The sequence below is a fragment of the Myxine glutinosa genome, chromosome 12, assembly GCF_964187855.1.
Source record: "Myxine glutinosa chromosome 12, kmMyxGlut1.1, whole genome shotgun sequence".
Taxonomy (NCBI): domain Eukaryota; kingdom Metazoa; phylum Chordata; class Myxini; order Myxiniformes; family Myxinidae; genus Myxine; species Myxine glutinosa.
The window spans coordinates 26,402,514-26,424,498 of record NC_136272.1 but is presented as its reverse complement, the minus strand read 5'-3'; the positions used below and the strand labels follow the sequence as shown (position 1 = coordinate 26,424,498).

Here is a 21,985-nt window from a genome sequence, read left to right as displayed (position 1 = left end):
TAATTCATGAACCAGTTTGTGTGTGTTTGTTTGTTTGTTTGGCGCTACTCCTCCTACAGTTCTGACCCGTTTACATCCAGACTTTCTATATAGGATCAGCATGACCCCAATTATTGTATATGGGTGTTTTTTTTTCTTTTCCTTTGGACTTGGAGGAGAGCAGGGAGGGACACAAATTCTCTATGTAAATGGGTATCGTGTAGCGCCACCTCCAGGTCAGAGAGGGTATTACAAGTCCCACTCATTACAGCACGGTATTCCTGTCCGCAAGTTTTCCAGGGCAGTGAGGTGTTTTGAATTATAAGCAGCAGGCATGTTTTCACTTCATGCACGTAACCCAGGTTATTTTTTATTTTATTTTTGGGAGCGATTGAGGCAGCCTTCAGTTGCTTATACACCACCAAAATAAAGGTATGTGCCAGAAGAACGTGTCACATCAAACAAGATCACCCATAGAGCGGGTACTCTGCTAGTGATCTAAAATAAAGGAGATAGCTGGACGTTCGGACCGACTGAGTCAATTCGCACCCTCATCTATTGAACACTATTTCTCTATAAGATTAGCCAAAAAATGTGTGAAAAAGGTTTTTTGGACAAAGTCTTGTTTCTTGAAACGCACATTTATGGTTAATAACCATTTTCTGTAAAGTTTGAAACTCCAGCTTTGAGCGGTAAATGTTGTTTGTTTAAAGTAGGTGACATGTTTAACAGCAATGAACGACTTTCAACCCTCAATAAAATTAATATACGATGTTAAAATAGATGCTCTAAAATCACCTTCCTCTCCTATTTCTGAAAACGTAAACTTTTTTTTGAGCACGGACCCCTTGATGGCCTGGGCACTCGGTCAGTGCCAAAATGCCCGGCTGCTGCTCAGTCCGCCCCTGTTGTTTGGAAGTGCCAGCAAGGAGATTTGTGTTCTACAGGTTTGAAGTGTATAATTAAATTGAACCACAATAAAAGTTTTAGTGACGGTATAAAATAAACAAAACAAACCTTTTCAGAAGTTTACCGGCATTGATGCAGCGTCTTTTACACCACCTTATTTAATACATTACATTACAATACGTTTTTTGTGCCTGTTGTTTGTGCCCTTTATAGCATTCCTAAAAACAGTGAGTTTCCTGTTTGGAATGATTTTCAATTTTGACTTCCAGACAGGTAGACAGAGTCAAACAACTACTTCACTCCTGTGTGCGCATGCACGCTCGGTACGAGACCCCGTCCAATTTGCCAAATTCAGAGCCGAAGTACTGCTAAATAAAAAGCAGGTTAGTGTTCCGATTCATGTTCTGATTGGTGTTCTACAGTGTTCAAAATATAACATAAAATTGAAATTAAGTAGTTCCTCATAGTTTGATGTCTGTAGACAGACAGACAGAGTGAACCAAATGCTTAACCTTGCATTTGCACTTTGTGTGCAGGGGGAAATAGTTGTATTTTATTGTCCCCCGTCGCACCGCGGAGCGAAAGGTGGACTATGGTTTTCCCCTCTGTCCGTGTGTCCGTGCGGGCGGGCGTGCTTGCGGGCGTGCGGGCGTACGTGCGTAAGCGAAGGACCGCATTCGAATTTGGTGTATGGGTGCAACCCACGTCCAAATCCAAGATGGCCGCCGCCATGTATGTCTGACGCCATGTATGTCTGAACCTTGTGAGCGGAATATCTTGAAAAATAAGCGAAGTACCAACGTCTAATCTGGTGTGTGGGTGTATCTACGCATAAGGAAGAACGCTATTGAAAATTGGGTCGCCACGTCAAAATCCAAGATGGCCGCCTTGCGTCTTCCACTTTGTCAACTCGCATCACTTCACCGACGGGGGACCTAGGCGTAACGCTTGTTTTGATTCATTTCACAAATAAAAATACATGGAAAGGTTACTCTGACAAATTATGTCAATAAAAGTACCATACTAATCCAACGAATGATCAAAGCACATTTACAACGTGGATATAATCAGAAGTACCCAAGGTACAGGTTAGGCTCCACTTTAAACTAACTTACATTAGACTACGGATGTTTACAGTAAAATAAGTGAAAACACTTACAGCCGCTGCGCAGCCAGGATTTGGCCAGGTGGAACGCAGGTCTATCTGGACATTTTATGTAGCAATGAAGCCAGGCGGTAGCAACCGAGAAGTTGTTCAGAGTGAGTCTGGAGGACAAGTCATCATAAATAGTACCAGGAGACCCATTGGTGGCACCGGTACTGTTCAGTTTCCAATTCACCGAGCAGGAAGGAAAGACCGAGTTCTTGTAAAAGGTACTGGTGGTGGAATATAAAGGAATTGTTGTTGAAAGATCACTGCTGGAGAGTCGGATGGAGTTGTTGCCATGGCTTTGGTTGACCCTTTCTCCAAAAGCCCTGGTTGCAGGAGCTAGAGAGTAGAAATCTTTGTGTTGGTGCGCAGTCGAGGTTGCCGAAGCGTCTGGCTTGTCCTTTGGCTTGATAAGACAGTTGGCGATGAGAGTAGAACCTCGAAGGAGGGTTGACGAATTGATGACGATGGCATGATCATTGCCAAGGAATTCTGGGAAGGCTTGAAAGGAAGATATACAAGGAAGAATGAAATGGCCATTCCGAGGAAATCGCTAAATAAATGAAGCTCTATTATAATACAATGGTTGGACATATTAAGTGCAAACAAATGACTTTTTGGGCAACACCAAACATGCTTTATCTTCAAATAGAATCAAAACTAAAATGATGAAAAACGGTAAATTCAGTGTAGTTATAACTGCTTGATAACTAGAGAGTTCATCGAACACGTTACCCCACACAGTGTTCAAGTACATACTTCAATTTAAAATAAAACAATGATATTAAAGATTGTTTAAAAAAAATCTGGTCATGAACTGTTCATCGATCATAAACTGACATTTACAGACGGACGGACGGACATGAACCAATTGATTAAGCTCTCTTTTCGCATCTTGCGCATGAGCTAATGAGAGCAAAGCATCAATATATGAGTACATCTGGTTGTTTTGAGAGAAGAGCAAGAAACTATATAGTACCACACTTCATAGTAACATTTAAGCCGGCTATCCAATCCAATTACTGATAGTAAATAGCTTCACCATTTAATACAGTACCACGTTGTTCAGGGGCACTTATGGAAGACACAATATTGAGGCTCATGGAAGAGCGAGATGATAAGGCTAAAAAGGCAATGAACAGACAGTGGGGTAGTGGGCCATATCTGGACTCAATAAGCAAGTGGGTGAAAGAACAGGAATAAAGGAGAGAGAGGAGGGAAGAAAATACAGTACCTTGAAAGTTAGAGGGTTGTATTACGTTGGGTTAATGGGGGTAGGGAAGGTTGTCGGTAGGTACGGGGAATGATTTGAGATGATGGTGGTGCACCATTTGCTGAAAGATGTGGAGGGAAGATTGGGATTGAACATCCTCAACAAAGCGATTTCAGAAACGGCACAAAAAAAGAGGAACAAAAGAATCCAGATGTGTGATGAGACCTGATTATGGAAGTTTAACCAGAAGGGCATGCTGGAAGAGAGTATACGTCGTTATGTTTTCGGGTTGAGGGCAGAGGTGAAAACAGAGGCCACTAACCTGTCTGTCAAGTGAGAGCATGAGACCTTGAATTTTGATCAATCATAGCGGGAGATTCCAGTATTGTTGAGATATTTAGATTCCACAGAATACAGGACAGACAAACGTGATTCTGGCGAGCCAGAGGCGAGAGCAGTAGTCCATTGACCAATGTACAAAGGCCTTGTAGACTGCGTGTCGTTCTGATTTTCCCAGAAATAACTTGGAACGATGAAGGATTCCCAGGATGCGGCTAGCTTTAATTAGAGGCCACCTTTGCGATGTGGTCACCCCATGGGAGGCCATGTCTGAAAGTGTGGCCTAGATGTTCAAGGGACTGAACCTCTTCCAGAAGCTAATCGTGGAAAAAGAGAGGTGGGTTAGTTTGACAACTTTTCTGGCGTTACAGGGTGAGACTATGAGATTTGCCAAGATTGAAAGCCATCTTTCGTTTGTCAGACTAACATCTCATAAATTTCAGACCAGCGGAGAGTGACGCAGATGCTATCGGCCGGTCAGTGGGATGGGGTACTGTATGGCACAATGTGGGATCTTCCACCAAAAGGAAGGGAGGACCTTTCAGAGCATTGGAGATGTAGTTCATTTAGACGAGGCACAAGATTAGGCCCAAAATACTGCCTTGAGGCAGTCCAGCTTCTAAAGCAGGGATAGGAAAGAGGGTTCCATTGATAGGAATGTGCTGACTGCACAAGTTCACAGCATTTACGGTCTTGGCAAGTAGGAAGTAGGACAGGAAGCCAGACTGTGTGGAATGTCCAGGATATGTCCAGGGAAACAGTCCTGACCTCTTGTTGGGGAAGTTACTTGTGAGGTTTTGAAATGCCATTTGCAGAACTGAAAGTTAAGGTACCTTACCAGAAATACAAGTTATGATGCCAGGCAGGAGCAGGAAATACCGGAGAAGGTCTTCTCCCATGGCAGGATACCATCAGAATCAGCTGTGCAAACAAAATGGAAGTAACTGTGATAATCATCCAATGTACTCACCTCACATTCTAAATTAATTTCATTGACACTACTGAGTCTTCTTCTCCTGTATCCAAGTAAACCTAAAATGACCTTGCACGACACTTAAACCACAACAAGCTGTGACTACAACATACCTTTAGGCCAATAAGCATGGCCCTCTACGACATGTCATGAGGATCGTCTGGAGTATCCGCCAAGGCTTAGTTGGCAGAGTGGTCTAACAGGAATAATCGCAAATCCTGGTGGATATTTTTGTGCGACCCTGGCACAGTGCTCGTGCGGAAGGACCACAGCAGCCGTGTGCACCCCCTGGTCTAACTGTGTGGTAATCCTCGACGAAAAACGTTTGTCCTTTTAGGAAAACACCCTCCTTTTTCCCCACGTGCAGTGTGACGTCGACACAATCTCTGCCCCCATCAGGCATTGCGTGTTATCAACCACTCTACAGGAAACGTTACTCTGGCTCTGCTTTTTCCAGTGAAATGTACTATAGCTGTTTAACATGAAATTCGATGACCCAAAGGTGGACTGTTTGCTCATGTGCTTTCTGGAATGTGCAAATGATTCAAAATGTTAAAATACTGTATTATTATTATTATTATTATTATTGTTATTATTATTGTGTATATTTTGAGGCACTTTAAATTTTCAAGATTGTTTTGATAAAACCATCACATGCCTTCCAAACAAAACGATAAAAGAAAACCTCTTCTCCATGTAACATCCCACCCGAACCCCGTCACCTCGGCCACAAAAACCAACAGTGGTCGAAAACATTATTATTGCAATTTTATTAATTTTATAATGCAATCTTGACTATTTGCAGATTATTATTTTTGTCGTTCAACAAGGTAATTTTATTAGCAAATTCCCAAATTGTTTCAATCCAGTTCTCACCCACATATTATTTTCATGAAATGTACTCTCGGATATTTGGAGATGTACAAGATACTTTTATGAGAAATTTCCCAAAAGCATCTAAATCCAGTTCGCAAACGCACGTCCCATTACTAAACCAGTCCCAATGCCATTCGCAGGGCTGTTCAATCCAACTCCGAAACCCTCTTCAATCCAATTTATTACTACACCTACCTGTCTCAATCCAATTCCTCAACCCACAACAAACCAATTCTTAAACCCATAGCAATCCAATTCCTAAACCCATAACAATCCAATTCCTAAACCCAGAACAATCCAATTCCTAAACCCATAACAATCCAATTCCTAAACCCATAACAATCCAATTCCTAAACCCATAACAATCCAATTCATAAACGCATAACAATCCAATTCCTAAACCCAGAACAATCCAATTCCTAAACCCATAACAATCCAATTCCTAAACCCATAACAATCCAATTCATAAACCCATAACAATCCAATTCCTAAACCCATAACAATCCAATTCCTAAACACTTAACAATCCAATTCCTAAACCCATAACAATCCAACTCGTAAACCCATAACAATCCAATTCCTAAACACATAACAATCCAATTCCTAAACCCTTAACAATCCAATTCCGAAACCCAGAACAATCTATTATTCCTAAACCCAAAACAATCCAATTCCTAAACCCATAACAATCCAATTCCTAAACCCATAGCAATCCAACTCGTAAACCCATAACAATCCAATTCCTAAACACATAACAATCCAATTCCTAAACCCTTAACAATCCAATTCCGAAACCCAGAACAATCTATTATTCCTAAACCCATAACAATCCAATTCCTAAACCCATAACAATCCAATTCCTAAACCCAGAACAATCCAATTCCTAAACCCATAACAATCCAATTCCTAAACCCATAACAATCCAATTCCTAAACACATAACAATCCAATTCCTAAACCCTTAACAATCCAATTCCGAAACCCAGAACAATCTATTATTCCTAAACCCATAACAATCCAATTCCTAAACCCATAACAATCCAATTCCTAAACCCATAACAATCCAATTCCTAAACCCAGAACAATCCAATTCATAAATGCATAACAATCCAATTCCTAAACCCATAACAATACAATTCCTAAACCCATAACAATCCAATTCCTAAACCCATAACAATCCAATTCCTAAACCCATAACAATCCAATTCCTAAACCCATAACAATCCAATTCCTAAACCCATAACAATCCAATTCCTAAACCCATAACAATCCAATTCCTAAACCCATAACAATCCAATTCCTAAACCCAGAACAATCCAATTCATAAATGCATAACAATACAATTCCTAAACCCATAACAATCCAATTCCTAAACCCATAACAATCCAATTCCTAAACCCATAACAATCCAATTCCTAAACCCAGAACAATCCAATTCATAAATGCATAACAATACAATTCCTAAACCTATAGCAATCCAATTCCTCAACCCACAACAAACCAATTCTTAAACCCATAGCAATCCAATTCCTAAACCCATAACAATCCAATTCCTAAACCCAGAACAATCCAATTCCTAAACCCATAACAATCCAATTCCTAAACCCATAACAATCCAATTCATAAACCCATAACAATCCAATTCCTAAACCCATAGCAATCCAATTCCTAAACCCATAGCAATCCAATTCCTAAACCCATAACAATCCAATTCCTAAACCCATAACAATCCAATTCCTAAACCCATAACAATCCAATTCCTAAACCCATAACAATCCAATTCCTAAACCCATAACAATCCAATTCCTAAACCCATAGCAATCCAATTCCTAAACCCATAGCAATCCAATTCCTAAACCCTTAACAATCCAATTCCTAAACCCATAACAATCCAATTCCTAAACCCAGAACAATCCAATTCCTAAACCCATAGCAATCCAATTCCTAAACCAATAGCAATCCAATTCCTAAACCCATAACAATCCAATTCCTAAACCCAGAACAATCCAATTCCTAAACCCATAGCAATCCAATTCCTAAACCCAGAACAATCCAATTCCTAAACCCATAGCAATCCAATTCCTAAACCCATAGCAATCCAATTCCTAAACCCATAGCAATCCAATTCCTAAACCCTTAACAATCCAATTCCTAAACCCATAGCAATCCAATTCCTAAACCCTTAACAATCCAATTCCTAAACCCATAGCAATCCAATTCCTAAACCCTTAACAATCCAATTCATAAACGCATAACAATCCAATTCCTAAACCCATAGCAATCCAATTCCTAAACCCTTAACAATCCAATTCCTAAACCCATAGCAATCCAATTCCTAAACCCGTAACAATCCAATTCCTAAACCCATAGCAATCCAATTCATAAACGCATAACAATCCAATTCCTAAACCCATAACAATCCAATTCCTAAACCCATAACAATCCAATTCATAAACCCATAACAATCCAATTCCTAAACGCATAACAATCCAATTCATAAACCCATAACAATCCAATTCATAAACCCATAACAATCCAATTCCTAAACCCATAACAATCCAATTCCTAAACCCATAACAATCCAATTCCTAAACGCATAACAATCCAATTCATAAACCCATAACAATCCAATTCATAAACCCATAACAATCCAATTCCTAAACCCATAACAATCCAATTCCTAAACCCATAACAATCCAATTCCTAAACCCATAACAATCCAATTCCTAAACTCATAACAATCCAATTCATAAACCCATAACAATCCAATTCATAAACGCATAACAATCCAATTCCTAAACCCATAACAATCCAATTCCTAAAGCCATAACAATCCAATTCCTAAACCCATAACAATCCAATTCCTAAACCCATAACAATCCAATTCCTAAACCCATAACAATCCAATTCCTAAACCCATAACAATCCAATTCATAAACCCATAACAATCCAATTCCTAAACCCATAACAATCCAATTCCTAAACCCATAACAATCCAATTCATAAACGCATAACAATCCAATTCCTAAACCCATAACAATCCAATTCCTAAACCCATAACAATCCAATTCATAAACCCATAACAATCCAATTCCTAAACGCATAACAATACAATTCCTAAACCCATAACAATCCAATTCCTAAACCCATAGCAATCCAATTCATAAACGCATAACAATCCAATTCCTAAACCCATAACAATCCAATTCCTAAACCCATAGCAATCCAATTCATAAACGCATAACAATCCAATTCCTAAACCCAGAACAATCCAATTCCTAAACCCATAACAATCCAATTCTTAAACCCATAGCAATCCAATTCATAAACGCATAACAATCCAATTCCTAAACCCAGAACAATCCAATTCCTAAACCCATAACAATCCAATTCATAAACCCATAACAATCCAATTCCTAAACCCATAACAATCCAATTCCTAAACCCATAACAATCCAATTCCTAAACCCAGAACAATCCAATTCCTAAACCCATGACAATCCAATTCCTAAACCCATAACAATACAATTCCTAAACCCAGAACAATCTATTATTCCTAAACCCATAACAATCCAATTCCTAAACCCAGAACAATCCAATTCCTAAACCCATGACAATCCAATTCCTAAACCCATAACAATACAATTCCTAAACCCAGAACAATCTATTATTCCTAAACCCATAACAATCCAATTCCTAAACCCATAACAATACAATTCCTAAACCCAGAACAATCTATTATTCCTAAACCCATAGCAATCCAATTCATAAACGCATAACAATCCAATTCCTAAACCCAGAACAATCCAATTCTTAAACCCATAGCAATCCAATTCATAAACGCATAACAATCCAATTCCTAAACCCATAGCAATCCAATTCATAAACGCATAACAATCCAATTCCTAAACCCAGAACAATCCAATTCCTAAACCCAGAACAATCCAATTCCTAAACCCATAACAATCCAATTCCTAAACCCATAACAATCCAATTCATAAACCCATAACAATCCAATTCCTAAACCCATGCCAATCCAATTCCTAAACCCATAACAATCCAATTCCTAAACCCATAACAATCCAATTCCTAAACACTTAACAATCCAATTCCTAAGCCCATAACAATCCAATTCCTAAACCAAGAACAATCCAATTCCTAAACCCATGACAATCCAATTCTTAAACCCATAACAATCCAACTCCTAAACCCATAACAATCCAATTCCAAAACCCACAACAATCCAATTCCTAAACCCTTAACAATCCAATTCCTAAACCCATAACAATCCAATTCCTAAACCCTTAACAATCCAATTCCTAAACCCATAGCAATCCAACTCGTAAACCCATAACAATCCAATTCCTAAACCCATAACAATCCAATTCCTAAACCCTTAACAATCCAATTCCGAAACCCAGAACAATCTATTATTCCTAAACCCATAACAATCCAATTCTTAAACCCATAACAATCCAATTCCTAAACCCAGAACAATCTATTATTCCTAAACCCATAACAATCCAATTCCTAAACTCATAACAATCCAATTCCTAAACCCATAACAATCCAATTCCTAAACCCATAACAATCCAATTCCTAAACCCAGAACAATCCAATTCCAAAACCCATGACAATCCAATTCTTAAACCCATAACAATCCAACTCCTAAACCCATAACAATCCAATTCCAAAACCCATAACAATCCAATTCCTAAACACAGAACAATCCAATTCCGAAACCCATGACAATCCAATTCTTAAACCCATAACAATCCAACTCCTAAACCCATAACAATCCAATTCCTAAACCCATAAAAATCCAATTCTTAAACCCATAACAATCCAATTCTTAAACCCATAACAATTCAATTCCTAAACCCATAACAATCCAATTCCTAAACCCATAACAATCCAATTCCTAAACCCATAACAATCCAATTCCTAAACCCTTAACAATCCAATTCCTAAACCCATAACAATCCAATTCCTAAACCCATAACAATCCAATTCCTAAACCCTTAACAATCCAATTCCTAAACCCTTAACAATCCAATTCCTAAACCCATAACAATCCAATTCCTAAACCCTTAACAATCCAATTCCTAAACCCATAACAATCCAATTCCTAAACCCATAACAATCCAATTCCTAAACCCATAACAATCCAATTCTTAAACCCATAACAATCCAAGTCCTAAACTCATAACAATCCAATTCCTAAACGCATTTCAATACAATTACCAAATCCATCTCAATCTAGTTCCTAAACTCTCCTCAATCCACTTCCCAAATCCTCCTCAGTCCACTTCACAAACCTTGAATCCATCCAATTGTAAAAACATAAAAATCCAGGTCTCAACCTGTCCTACTTTTACAAAATGTTCTCTCGTATATTATTTTGAAGCGATTCTTGTACTTTTTAAATGTTCTTGTATTATTTATATTTACAAAGTGATTCTTCACCATTGAGGGAATGGGCCAAAAATCAAGCAGTACGGGACTTTCAAAATGACGTAATCCACCCCAGAATGCTCGGTGCGCATGAGCAGAAACCCCTAGATATCGATCTCCAGGGCATGTGAACTTGTATCGTGCATGCATGATAGTTTTGGTGCGGCTCCCGAAGGTTCGAAAATAAGCCGATAAATACTTGGAAAGGTACCTGAGAGAAAGCTGAGGTGTGCTTCTTCCCAAAACAAGACCAAAAGTCGAACAGCGGCATAGCCGGGCTTGTAAAATATTATAAACCACAAACATATTTTTAGCTTTTTAAACAGTCGCTAATGCTGTTCACAACATTAAGCAAAGAAATTTGGAGGAATCTCGACATCCATGAGGTAAGTTTTACTTACAGAACTGAGGGAAGATCTATTGTAATACAGTCACGTGAAAAAGTAAGTACACCCCATGTAAAGTTTTGACTTTTTCAACATATTTCAACATACAGCTATTTGATCTTCATTTCAACAATATTGATAGATAAAGGTGATATAATATAACAAATATCATGAAACATTTACATTTTGTAGTCCATTGTATAATTTAAATAAACATAAATGCAAATTTCGCATGTGGGAAAAGTAAGTACACCCTTGGCTCTAATAGGTGGTGTTGCCCCCTTTGGCAGGAACAACCTCAAGTTGGCGTTTCTTATAACTGTCCACCAGTCTTTAACATTGACTGGGAGAAATTTTTGCCCACTCTTCCATACAGAATTCTTTCAGCTGTGCGATGTTTGAGGGGTTTCTTGCATGCACAGCTCGTTTCAAATCCCCCCACAACATCTCGATGGGATTTAGATCCGGGCTTTGACTTGGCCATTCCAGAACCCTCCATTTCTTTCTTTTCAGCCATTCCTTGGTGGATTTACTGGTATGTTTAAGGTCATTGTCATGTTGCAAGGTCCACCTTTGGTTGAGCTTCAACTTTCCGACAGATGGCCTCACATTATCCTCAAGCACCCTCTGGTACAATGAAGAATTCATAGTGGATTCTATGATGGTGAGCTGCCCAGGCCCTGATGCAGCAAAGCTGCCCCAAACCATAATATTTCCGCCACCATGCTTTACAGTTGGTATCAGGTTCTTGTGGTCAAATGCTGTCTTTGGTTTTTGCGAAACATGTCTCCTGGTACTGTGGCCAAGTAGCTCTACCTTTGACTCATCTGTCGAGAGCACATTCTTCCAAAAGTGCTGGTCTTTGCCTCGGTGTTCATTGTCAAACTTTAGTCTTGCCCTGATGTTCTTTCTGGACAGCAAAGGTTTCCTCCTGGCACACCTCCCATGTAGGTCAAATTTGTGCAGCCTCTTTCTAATGGTGGACTCGTGCACTTTGTCATCAAAAGTTGCAAGAGCTACCTGTAGGTGCCGTGATGATATTCTGGGGTTCTTCGAGACTTCTTTCAGCATCTTGCGGTCTGCTCTCGGGCTGAACTTGCTGGGGCAGCCTGGCCTGAACACGTTGGCAGTTGTTTGGAATCTTCTCCACTTGTAGATGATCTTCCGGACAGTTGAATGATTGATTTCAAATTGTTTGGAGATCTTTTTAAATCCCTTCCCAGATTCGTAGGCATCTATAACCTTCTTTCTGAAGGCCTCAGAGCGCTCTTTTGATCTAGGCATGGTGACACCGCACACTTCAACAACAAAGAGCAAACCAAACTAAATGTCTGAGGTTTAAATAAGACAGGTTCCTCCAAGATCCTCTCTAACGATGTTCTCATCATTTGCACCTGAGCTGGTGCACCTGATTCTAATTTTAGGTATTTGAAGTCGTGATAAATGTTGGGGTGCACTTACTTTTTCCACATGCGAAATTTGCATTTATGTTTATTTAAATTATACAATGGACTACAAAATGTAAATGTTTCGTGATATTTGTTATATTATATCACCTTTATCTTTCAATATTGTTGAAATGAAGATCATACAGCTGTATGTTGAAATATGTTGAAAAAGTCAAAACTTAACATGGGGTGTACTTACTTTTTCACGTGACTGTACATACATACAAACATACAAACATACATACATACATACAATCCTACAAACACTGTTCTAGACAGCTCTGCCCGATGGGCTACATCGTAAAAAAAAGTTGGAGGGAGACACAGTCGTTCATGGTCTTGGTTTGGATGATTCTGGACACGGAAGGCTATATCTGGGACCTGTGAATGCACGGGGTAAGTTTAAAATCTACTCATCTATCTATAATTCCAGTAATCTCTGTGTGTATGTTTGTATGTTTGTATGTTTGTATGTTTGTATGTTTGTATGTCTGTATGTCTGTGACCGCTGTTTCTCGACAACCACGGGTCCGATATACTTGAAACTTGCCAGGTATATTGCTGGGGACCCGAGGATGTGCCTTTTCAAGGTTTCATATTAATCGGAGAAGTAGTTACCGAGCTATGTCCAAAAAACGATTCAACCAATCAGAGAGCAGCGAGCTATCACGTGTGCCGAACGTGGCGAACAGACTCTGCCTCGGACGGCACATTTGAGAGCGTATTCATTTATTTCACGTTGGAAAACTATGTTGCCGTTAAACTATGTTTTAAAACTAATTAAAACTAATTTGCGATTCATCGTAACTGCGATTTGCGACCTTCCGGACAGTGAAGACTGCACTTCCGGCAGCCAATCACAGAACGCGTTGTTGCGTAGGCGTGGCCGATGTGAGAGCGAGCCGAGCCGAGCGCGTGCGCCATTACGGTTCGTAATTCGATTTCTTCCGGAGAAAATAATAATTTCTCGATTTCTTATGCGCATTATTTCTCCCAATTCAGTCAGAGCGAAGGGCGGAAGCGAAGAGCGTTGTTTTTTTTGTTTACGGGCGTACGGGCGGGGTAGAGCGTACGGGTAGCGTTTTTTTTTTTTTTTGGCAAGGAACGGGCACCCACGTACGGGCATGCCCTAGTGTATGTAATTACGTCTACTATTTATAAAATAGAAAACAGCTGGACCAATCCCCAGCAAATTTTGCATACCTGCTTGGGGTACCCAGAGTCAGGTCATGGGGAAAAATTACCATCTCTCCCTCCCCCCTTGGATGTTCACCGATAAACGTAACACAGTGCAAGTGGTTTACTGATCCCTGCTGGAGAATGGGGAATTACTAGCAACGGCACAAAATATACTTGCCCCACCTCCCCCAATATCCCGTTGCCTTACGTACTACCTATAGTCTTAACTCCCCTCTTCTTCACTCTCAGGCGACGAAAATAAACATAATGTGCGAGGGATGGAGAAGAGCAATGAAAATAGGGGCAGTCTTAATTCAAGGGGCAGTCTTAATTCAAGGGGAAGTCTTAATTCAAGGGGAAGTCTTAATTCAAGGGGAAGTCTTAATTCAAGGGGAAGCCTTAATTCAGGGGGAAGTCTTAATTCAAGGGGAAGTCTTAATTCAGGGGGCAGTCTTAATTCAAGGGGCAGTCTTAATTCAAGGGGAAGTCTTAATTCAGGGGGAAGTCTTAATTCAAGGGGAAGACTTAATTCAAGGGGAAGTCTTAATTCAAGGTGCAGTCTTAATTCAAGGGGCAGTCTTAATTCAAGGTGCAGTCTTAATTCAAGGTGCAGTCTTAATTCAAGGGGCAGTCTTAATTCAGGGGGAAGTCTTAATTCAAGGGGCAGTCTTAATTCAGGGGGAAGTCTTAATTCAAGGTGCAGTCTTAATTGAAGGTGCAGTCTTAATTCAAGGTGCAGTCTTAATTCAAGGGGCAGTCTTAATTCAGGGGGAAGACTTAATTCAGGGGGAAGACTTAATTCAAGGGGAAGTCTTAATTCAAGGTGCAGTCTTAATTCAAGGGGCAGTCTTAATTCAAGGTGCAGTCTTAATTCAAGGTGCAGTCTTAATTCAAGGGGCAGTCTTAATTCAGGGGGAAGTCTTAATTCAAGGGGCAGTCTTAATTCAAGGGGAAGGTATTAATTCAAGGTGCAGTCTTAATTCAAGGTGTAGTCTTAATTCAAGGTGCAGTCTTAATTCAAGGGGCAGTCTTAATTCAGGGGGAAGTCTTAATTCAAGGGGAAGTCTTAATTCAGGGGGAAGTTTTAATTCAGGGGGAAGTCTTAATTCAAGGGGCAGTCTTAATTCAGGGGGAAGTCTTAATTCACGGGGAAGTCTTAATTCAAGGGGCAGTCTTAATTCAAGGGGCAGTCTTAATTCAAGGTGCAGTCTTAATTCAAGGGGCAGTCTTAATTCAAGGTGTAGTCTTAATTCAAGGTGCAGTCTGAATTCAAGGTGCAGTCTTAATTCAAGGGGCAGTCTTAATTCAAGGTGCAGTCTTAATTCAAGGTGCAGTCTTAATTCAACGTGTAGACTTAATTCAAGGTGTAGTCTTAATTCAGGGGGAAGTCTTAATTCAAGGTGCAGTCTTAATTCAAGGTGCAGTCTTAATCCAAGGGGCAGTCTTAGTTCAAGGGGCAGTCTTAATTCAAGGGGAAGTCTTAATTCAAGGTGCAGTCTTAATTCAAGGGGCAGTCTTAATTCAAGGGGAAGTCTTAATTCAAGGTGCAGTCTTAATTCAAGGGGCAGTCTTAATTCAAGGTGCAGTCTTAATTCAAGGGGCAGTCTTAATTCAAGGGGAAGTCTTAATTCAAGGTGCAGTCTTAATTCAAGGGGCAGTCTTACTTCAAGGTGCAGTCTTAATTCAAGGTGCAGTCTTAATTCAAGGGGCAGTCTTAATTCAAGTGGCAGTCTTAATTCAAGGAGCCGTCTTAATTCAAGGGGGCAGTCTTAATTCAAGGGGAAGTCTTAATTCAAGATGCAGTCTTAATTCAAGGTGCAGTCTTAATTCAAGGTGCAGTCTTAATTCAAGGTGTAGTCTTAATTCAAGGTGCAGTCTTAATTCAATGGGCAGTGTTAATTCAAGGTGTAGTCTTAATTCAAGGGGCAGTGTTAATTCAAGGTGCAGTCTTAATTCAAGGGGCAGTGTTAATTCAAGGTGCAGTGTTAATTCAAGGTGTAGTCTTAATTCAAGGGGCAGTCTTAATTCAAGGTGTAGTCTTAATTCAAGGGGCAGTGTTAATTCAAGGTGCAGTCTTAATTCAAGGGGCAGTGTTAATTCAAGGTGCAGTCTTAATTCAAGGTGCAGTCTTAATTCAAGGTGCAGTCTTAATTCAAGGGGCAGTGTTAATTCAAGGTGCAGTGTTAATTCAAGGTGTAGTCTTAATTCAAGGGGCAGTCTTAATTCAAGGGGCAGTCTTAATTCAAGGTGCAGTCTTAATTCAAGGTGTAGTCTTAATTCAAGGTGCAGTCTTAATTCAAGGTGCAGTCTTAATTGAAGGGGCAGTCTTAATTCAAGGGGCAGTGTTAATTCAAGGGGCAGTCTTAATTCAAGGGGCAGTCTTAATTCAAGGGGCAGTGTTAATTCAAGGGGCAGTCTTAATACAAGGGGCAGTCTTAATACAAGGGGCAGTCTTAATTCAAGGGGCAGTCTTAATTCAAGGGGAAGTCTTAATTCAAGGGGCAGTCTTAATTCAAGGGGAAGTCTTAATTCAAGGGGCAGTCTTAATTCAAGGGGAAGCCTTAATTCAAGGGGAAGTCTTAATTCAAGGGGCAGTGTTAATTCAAGGTGCAGTCTTAATTCAAGGTGTAGTCTTAATTCAAGGTGTAGTCTTAATTCAAGGTGCAGTCTTAATTCAAGGGGCAGTGTTAATTCAAGGGGCAGTCTTAATTCAAGGTTCAGTCTTAATTCAAGGTGTCTTCTTAATTCAAGGTGCAGTCTTAATTCAAGGTGCAGTCTTAATTCAAGGTGCAGTCTTAAATCAATGTGCAGTCTTAATTCAAGGGGCAGTCTTAATTCAAGGTGTAGTCTTAATTCAAGGTGTAGTCTTAATTCAAGGGGCAGTGTTAATTTAAGGTGTAGTCTTAATTCAAGGTGTAGTCTTAATTCAAGGTGTAGTCTTAATTCAAGGTGCAGTCTTAATTCAAGGTGCAGTCTTAATTCAAGGGGCAGCCTTAATTCAAGGTGTCGTCTTAATTCAAGGTGTAGTCTTAATTCAAGGTGCAGTCTTAATTCAAGGTGTAGTCTTAATTCAAGGGGCAGTCTTAATTCAAGGGGAAGTCTTAATTCAAGGTGCAGTCTTAATTCAAGGGACAGTCTTAATTCAAGGTGAAGTCTTAATTCAAGGGGCAGTGTTAATTCAAGGTGCAGTCTTAATTCAAGGTGTAGTCTTAATTCAAGGTGTAGTATTAATTCAAGGTGCAGTCTTAATTCAAGGTGTAGTCTTAATTCAAGGGGCAATCTTAATTCAAGGTGTAGTCTTAATTCAAGGGGCAGTCTTAATTCAAGGTGTAGTCTTAATTCAAGGTGTCGCTTAATTCAAGGTGCAGTCTTAATTCAAGGTGTCGCTTAATTCAAGGTGCAGTCTTAATTCAAGGGGCAGTCTTAATTCAAGGGGCAGTGTTAATTCAAGGGGCAGTCTTAATTCAAGGTGTAGTCTTAATTCAAGGTGTAGTCTTAATTCAAGGTGCAGTCTTAATTCAAGGTGCAGTCTTAATTCAAGGTGCAGTCTTAATTCAAGGTGTAGTCTTAATTCAAGGGGAAGTCTAAATTCAAGGGGAAGTCTTAATTCAAGGGGAAGACTTAATTCAAGGGGCAGTGTTAATTCAAGGGGCAGTCTTAATTCAAGGGGCAGTCTTAATTCAAGGTGTAGTCTTAATTCAAGGTGCAGTCTGAATTCAAGGTGCAGTCTTAATTCAAGGGGCAGTCTTAATTCAAGGTGCAGTCTTAATTCAAGGTGCAGTCTTAATTCAACGTGTAGACTTAATTCAAGGTGTAGTCTTAATTCAGGGGGAAGTCTTAATTCAAGGTGCAGTCTTAATTCAAGGGGCAGTCTTAATCCAAGGGGCAGTCTTAGTTCAAGGGGCAGTCTTAATTCAAGGGGAAGTCTTAATTCAAGGTGCAGTCTTAATTCAAGGGGCAGTCTTAATTCAAGGGGAAGTCTTAATTCAAGGTGCAGTCTTAATTCAAGGGGCAGTCTTAATTCAAGGTGCAGTCTTAATTCAAGGGGCAGTCTTAATTCAAGGGGAAGTCTTAATTCAAGGTGCAGTCTTAATTCAAGGTGCAGTCTTAATTCAAGGGGCAGTCTTACTTCAAGGTGCAGTCTTAATTCAAGGTGCAGTCTTAATTCAAGGGGCAGTCTTAATTCAAGTGGCAGTCTTAATTCAAGGAGCTGTCTTAATTCAAGGGGGCAGTCTTAATTCAAGGGGAAGTCTTAATTCAAGATGCAGTCTTAATTCAAGGTGCAGTCTTAATTCAAGGTGCAGTCTTAATTCAAGGTGTAGTCTTAATTCAAGGTGCAGTCTTAATTCAATGGGCAGTGTTAATTCAAGGTGTAGTCTTAATTCAAGGGGCAGTGTTAATTCAAGGTGCAGTCTTAATTCAAGGGGCAGTGTTAATTCAAGGTGCAGTGTTAATTCAAGGTGTAGTCTTAATTCAAGGGGCAGTCTTAATTCAAGGTGTAGTCTTAATTCAAGGGGCAGTGTTAATTCAAGGTGCAGTCTTAATTCAAGGGGCAGTGTTAATTCAAGGTGCAGTCTTAATTCAAGGTGCAGTCTTAATTCAAGGGGCAGTGTTAATTCAAGGTGCAGTGTTAATTCAAGGTGTAGTCTTAATTCAAGGGGCAGTCTTAATTCAAGGTGTAGTCTTGATTCAAGGGGCAGTGTTAATTCAAGGGGCAGTGTTAAATCAAGGTGTAGTCTTAATCCAAGGTGCAGTCTTAATTCAAGGGGCAGTGTTAATATCAAGGTGTCGTCTTAATTCAAGGTGCAGTCTTAATTCGAGGTGTAGTCTTAATTCAAGGGGCAGTCTTAATTCAAGGGGCAGTCTTAATTCAAGGTGCAGTCTAAATTCGAGGTGTAGTCTTAATTCAAGGTGCAGTCTTAATTCAAGGTGTCATCTTAATTCAAGGTGCAGTCTTAATTCGAGGTGTAGTCTTAATTCAAGGGGCAGTCTTAATTCAAGGGGCAGTCTTAATTCAAGGTGCAGTCTTAATTCAAGGTGTAGTCTTAATTCAAGGTGCAGTCTTAATTCAAGGTGCAGTCTTAATTGAAGGGGCAGTCTTAATTCAAGGGGCAGTGTTAATTCAAGGGGCAGTCTTAATTCAAGGGGCAGTCTTAATTCAAGGGGCAGTGTTAATTCAAGGGGCAGTCTTAATACAAGGGGCAGTCTTAATTCAAGGGGCAGTCTTAATTCAAGGGGAAGTCTTAATTCAAGGGGCAGTCTTAATTCAAGGGGAAGTCTTAATTCAAGGGGCAGTCTTAATTCAAGGGGAAGTCTTAATTCAAGGGGAAGTCTTAATTCAAGGGGCAGTGTTAATTCAAGGTGCAGTCTTAATTCAAGGTGTAGTCTTAATTCAAGGTGTAGTCTTAATTCAAGGTGCAGTCTTAATTCAAGGGGCAGTGTTAATTCAAGGGGCAGTCTTAATTCAAGGTTCAGTCTTAATTCAATGGGCAGTGTTAAATCAAGGTGTAGTCTTAATTCAAGGTGTCGTCTTAATTCAAGGTGCAGTCTTAATTCAAGGTGTCTTCTTAATTCAGGGTGCAGTCTTAGTTCAAGGTGTAGTCTTAATTCAAGGGGCAGTGTTAAATCAAGGGGCAGTCTTAATTCAAGGTGTCGTCTTAATTCAAGGTGCAGTCTTAATTCAAGGTGCAGTCTTAATTCAAGGGGCAGTTTTAATTCAAGGTGTAGTCTTAATTCAAGGTGTAGTCTTAATTCAAGGGGCAGTGTTAATTCAAGGTGCAGTCTTAATTCAAGGTGCAGTCTTAATTCAAGGTGCAGTCTTAATTCAAGGGGCAGTCTTAATTCAAGGTGTAGTCTTAATTCAAGGTGTAGTCTTAATTCAAGGTGCAGTCTTAATTCAAGGTGCAGTCTTAATTCAAGGTGCAGTCTTAAATCAATGTGCAGTCTTAATTCAAGGGGCAGTCTTAATTCAAGGTGTAGTCTTAATTCAAGGTGTAGTCTTAATTCAAGGGGCAGTGTTAATTTAAGGTGTAGTCTTAATTCAAGGTGTAGTCTTAATTCAAGGTGTTGTCTTAATTCAAGGTGCAGTCTTAATTCAAGGTGCAGTCTTAATTCAAGGGGCAGCCTTAATTCAAGGTGTCGTCTTAATTCAAGGTGTAGTCTTAATTCAAGGTGCAGTCTTAATTCAAGGTGCAGTCTTAATTCAAGGGGCAGCCTTAATTCAAGGTGCAGTCTTAATTCAAGGTGCAGTCTTAATTCAAGGGGCAGCCTTAATTCAAGGTGTCGTCTTAATTCAAGGTGTAGTCTTAATTCAAGGTGCAGTCTTAATTCAAGGTGCAGTCTTAATTCAAGGGGCAGCCTTAATTCAAGGTGCAGTCTTAATTCAAGGTGCAGTCTTAATTCAAGGGGCAGCCTTAATTCAAGGTGCAGTCTTAATTCAAGGGACAGTCTTAATTCAAGGTGAAGTCTTAATTCAAGGGGCAGTGTTAATTCAAGGTGCAGTCTTAATTCAAGGTGTAGTCTTAATTCAAGGTGTAGTATTAATTCAAGGTGCAGTCTTAATTCAAGGTGTAGTCTTAATTCAAGGGGCAATCTTAATTCAAGGTGTAGTCTTAATTCAAGGGGCAGTCTTAATTCAAGGTGTAGTCTTAATTCAAGGTGTCGCTTAATTCAAGGTGCAGTCTTAATTCAAGGGGCAGTCTTAATTCAAGGGGCAGTGTTAATTCAAGGGGCAGTCTTAATTCAAGGTGTAGTCTTAATTCAAGGTGTAGTCTTAATTCAAGGTGCAGTCTTAATTCAAGGGGCAGTCTTAATTCAAGGTGCAGTCTTAATTCAAGGTGCAGTCTTAATTCAAGGGGAAGTCTTAATTCAAGGTGTAGTCTTAATTCAAGGGGAAGTCTAAATTCAAGGGGAAGTCTTAATTCAAGGGGAAGACTTAATTCAAGGGGCAGTGTTAATTCAAGGGGCAGTCTTAATTCAAGGGGCAGTCTTAATTCAAGGGGCAGTCTTAATTCAAGGTGCAGTCTTAATTCAATGGGCAGTCTTAATTCAAGGTGTGTCTTAATTCAAGGGGCAGTCTTAATTCAAGGGGCAGTCTTAATTCAAGGGGCAGTGTTAATTCAAGGGGCAGTCTTAATTCAAGGTGCAGTCTTAATTCAAGGGGCAGTCTTAATTCAAGAATAATATGAATGAATTTAGTGCAGTCTTAATTCAAGGTGTAGTCTTAATTCAAGGTGTAGTCTTAATTCAATGTGCAGTCTTAATTCAAGAATAATATGAATGAATTAAGTGCAGTCTTAATTCAAGGTGTAGTCTTAATTCAAGGTGTAGTCTTAATTCAAGGGGAAGTCTTAATTCAAGGGGAAGTCTTAATTCAAGAATAATATGAATGAATTAAGTGCAGTCTTACTTCAAGGTGTAGTCTTAATTCAAGGGGCAGTCTTAATTCCAGGTGCAGTCTTAATTCAAGGGGAAGTCTTACTTCAAGAATAATATGAATGAATTAAGTGCAGTCTTCCTTCAAGGTGCAGTCTTACTTGAAGGTGTAGTCTTAATTCAAAGGGCAGTCTTAATTCAAGGTGCAGTCTTAATTCAAGGTGTAGTCTTAATTCAAGGGGCAGTCTTAATTCAAGGGGCAGTCTTAATTCAAGGTGTAGTCTTAATTCAAGGTGCAGTGTTAATTCAAGGGGCAGTGTTAATTCAAGGGGCAGTGTTAATTCAAGGGGCAGTCTTAATTCAAGGTGTAGTCTTAATTCAAGGTGTAGTCTTAATTCAAGGTGTAGTCTTAATTCAAGGGGCAGTGTTAATTCAAGGGGCAGTCTTAATTCAAGGTGTAGTCTTAATTCAAGGTGTAGTCTTACTTCAAGGTGCAGTCTTAATTCAAGGTGTAGTCTTAATTCAAGGTGTAGTCTTAATTCAAGGTGTAGTCTTAATTCAAGGTGTAGTCTTAATTCAAGGGGCAGTGTTAATTCAAGGGGCAGTCTTAATTCAAGGTGTAGTCTTAATTCAAGGTGTAGTCTTAATTCAAGGGGCAGTCTTAATTCAAGGTGTAGTCTTAATTCAAGGTGTAGTCTTAATTCAA

The 21,985-nt window shown here is 39.6% G+C and overlaps 1 protein-coding gene across 2 annotated transcripts in view; it reads right to left on the bottom strand.

Annotated features, from left to right (window-relative positions):
- Positions 1–4,869, bottom strand: part of LOC137437262 (interleukin-12 receptor subunit beta-2) — a 90,173-nt gene extending 85,304 nt beyond the window's left edge. The window contains exons 1-3 of one of the 2 annotated variants that reach the window (XM_078766614.1): positions 4,677–4,869; positions 4,429–4,511; positions 2,048–2,539 (exon numbers count right to left, since the gene is read on the bottom strand). In XM_078766614.1, the coding sequence (XP_078622740.1) occupies positions 2,048–2,539; positions 4,429–4,489 (553 nt within the window). In that variant the 5' untranslated portion in view covers positions 4,490–4,511; positions 4,677–4,869. The remainder of the gene's footprint in view (positions 1–2,047; positions 2,540–4,428; positions 4,512–4,676) is intronic. The other variant, XM_078766615.1, reaches the window with a different exon arrangement.
- Between the last annotated feature and the right edge of the window lie 17,116 nt (positions 4,870–21,985).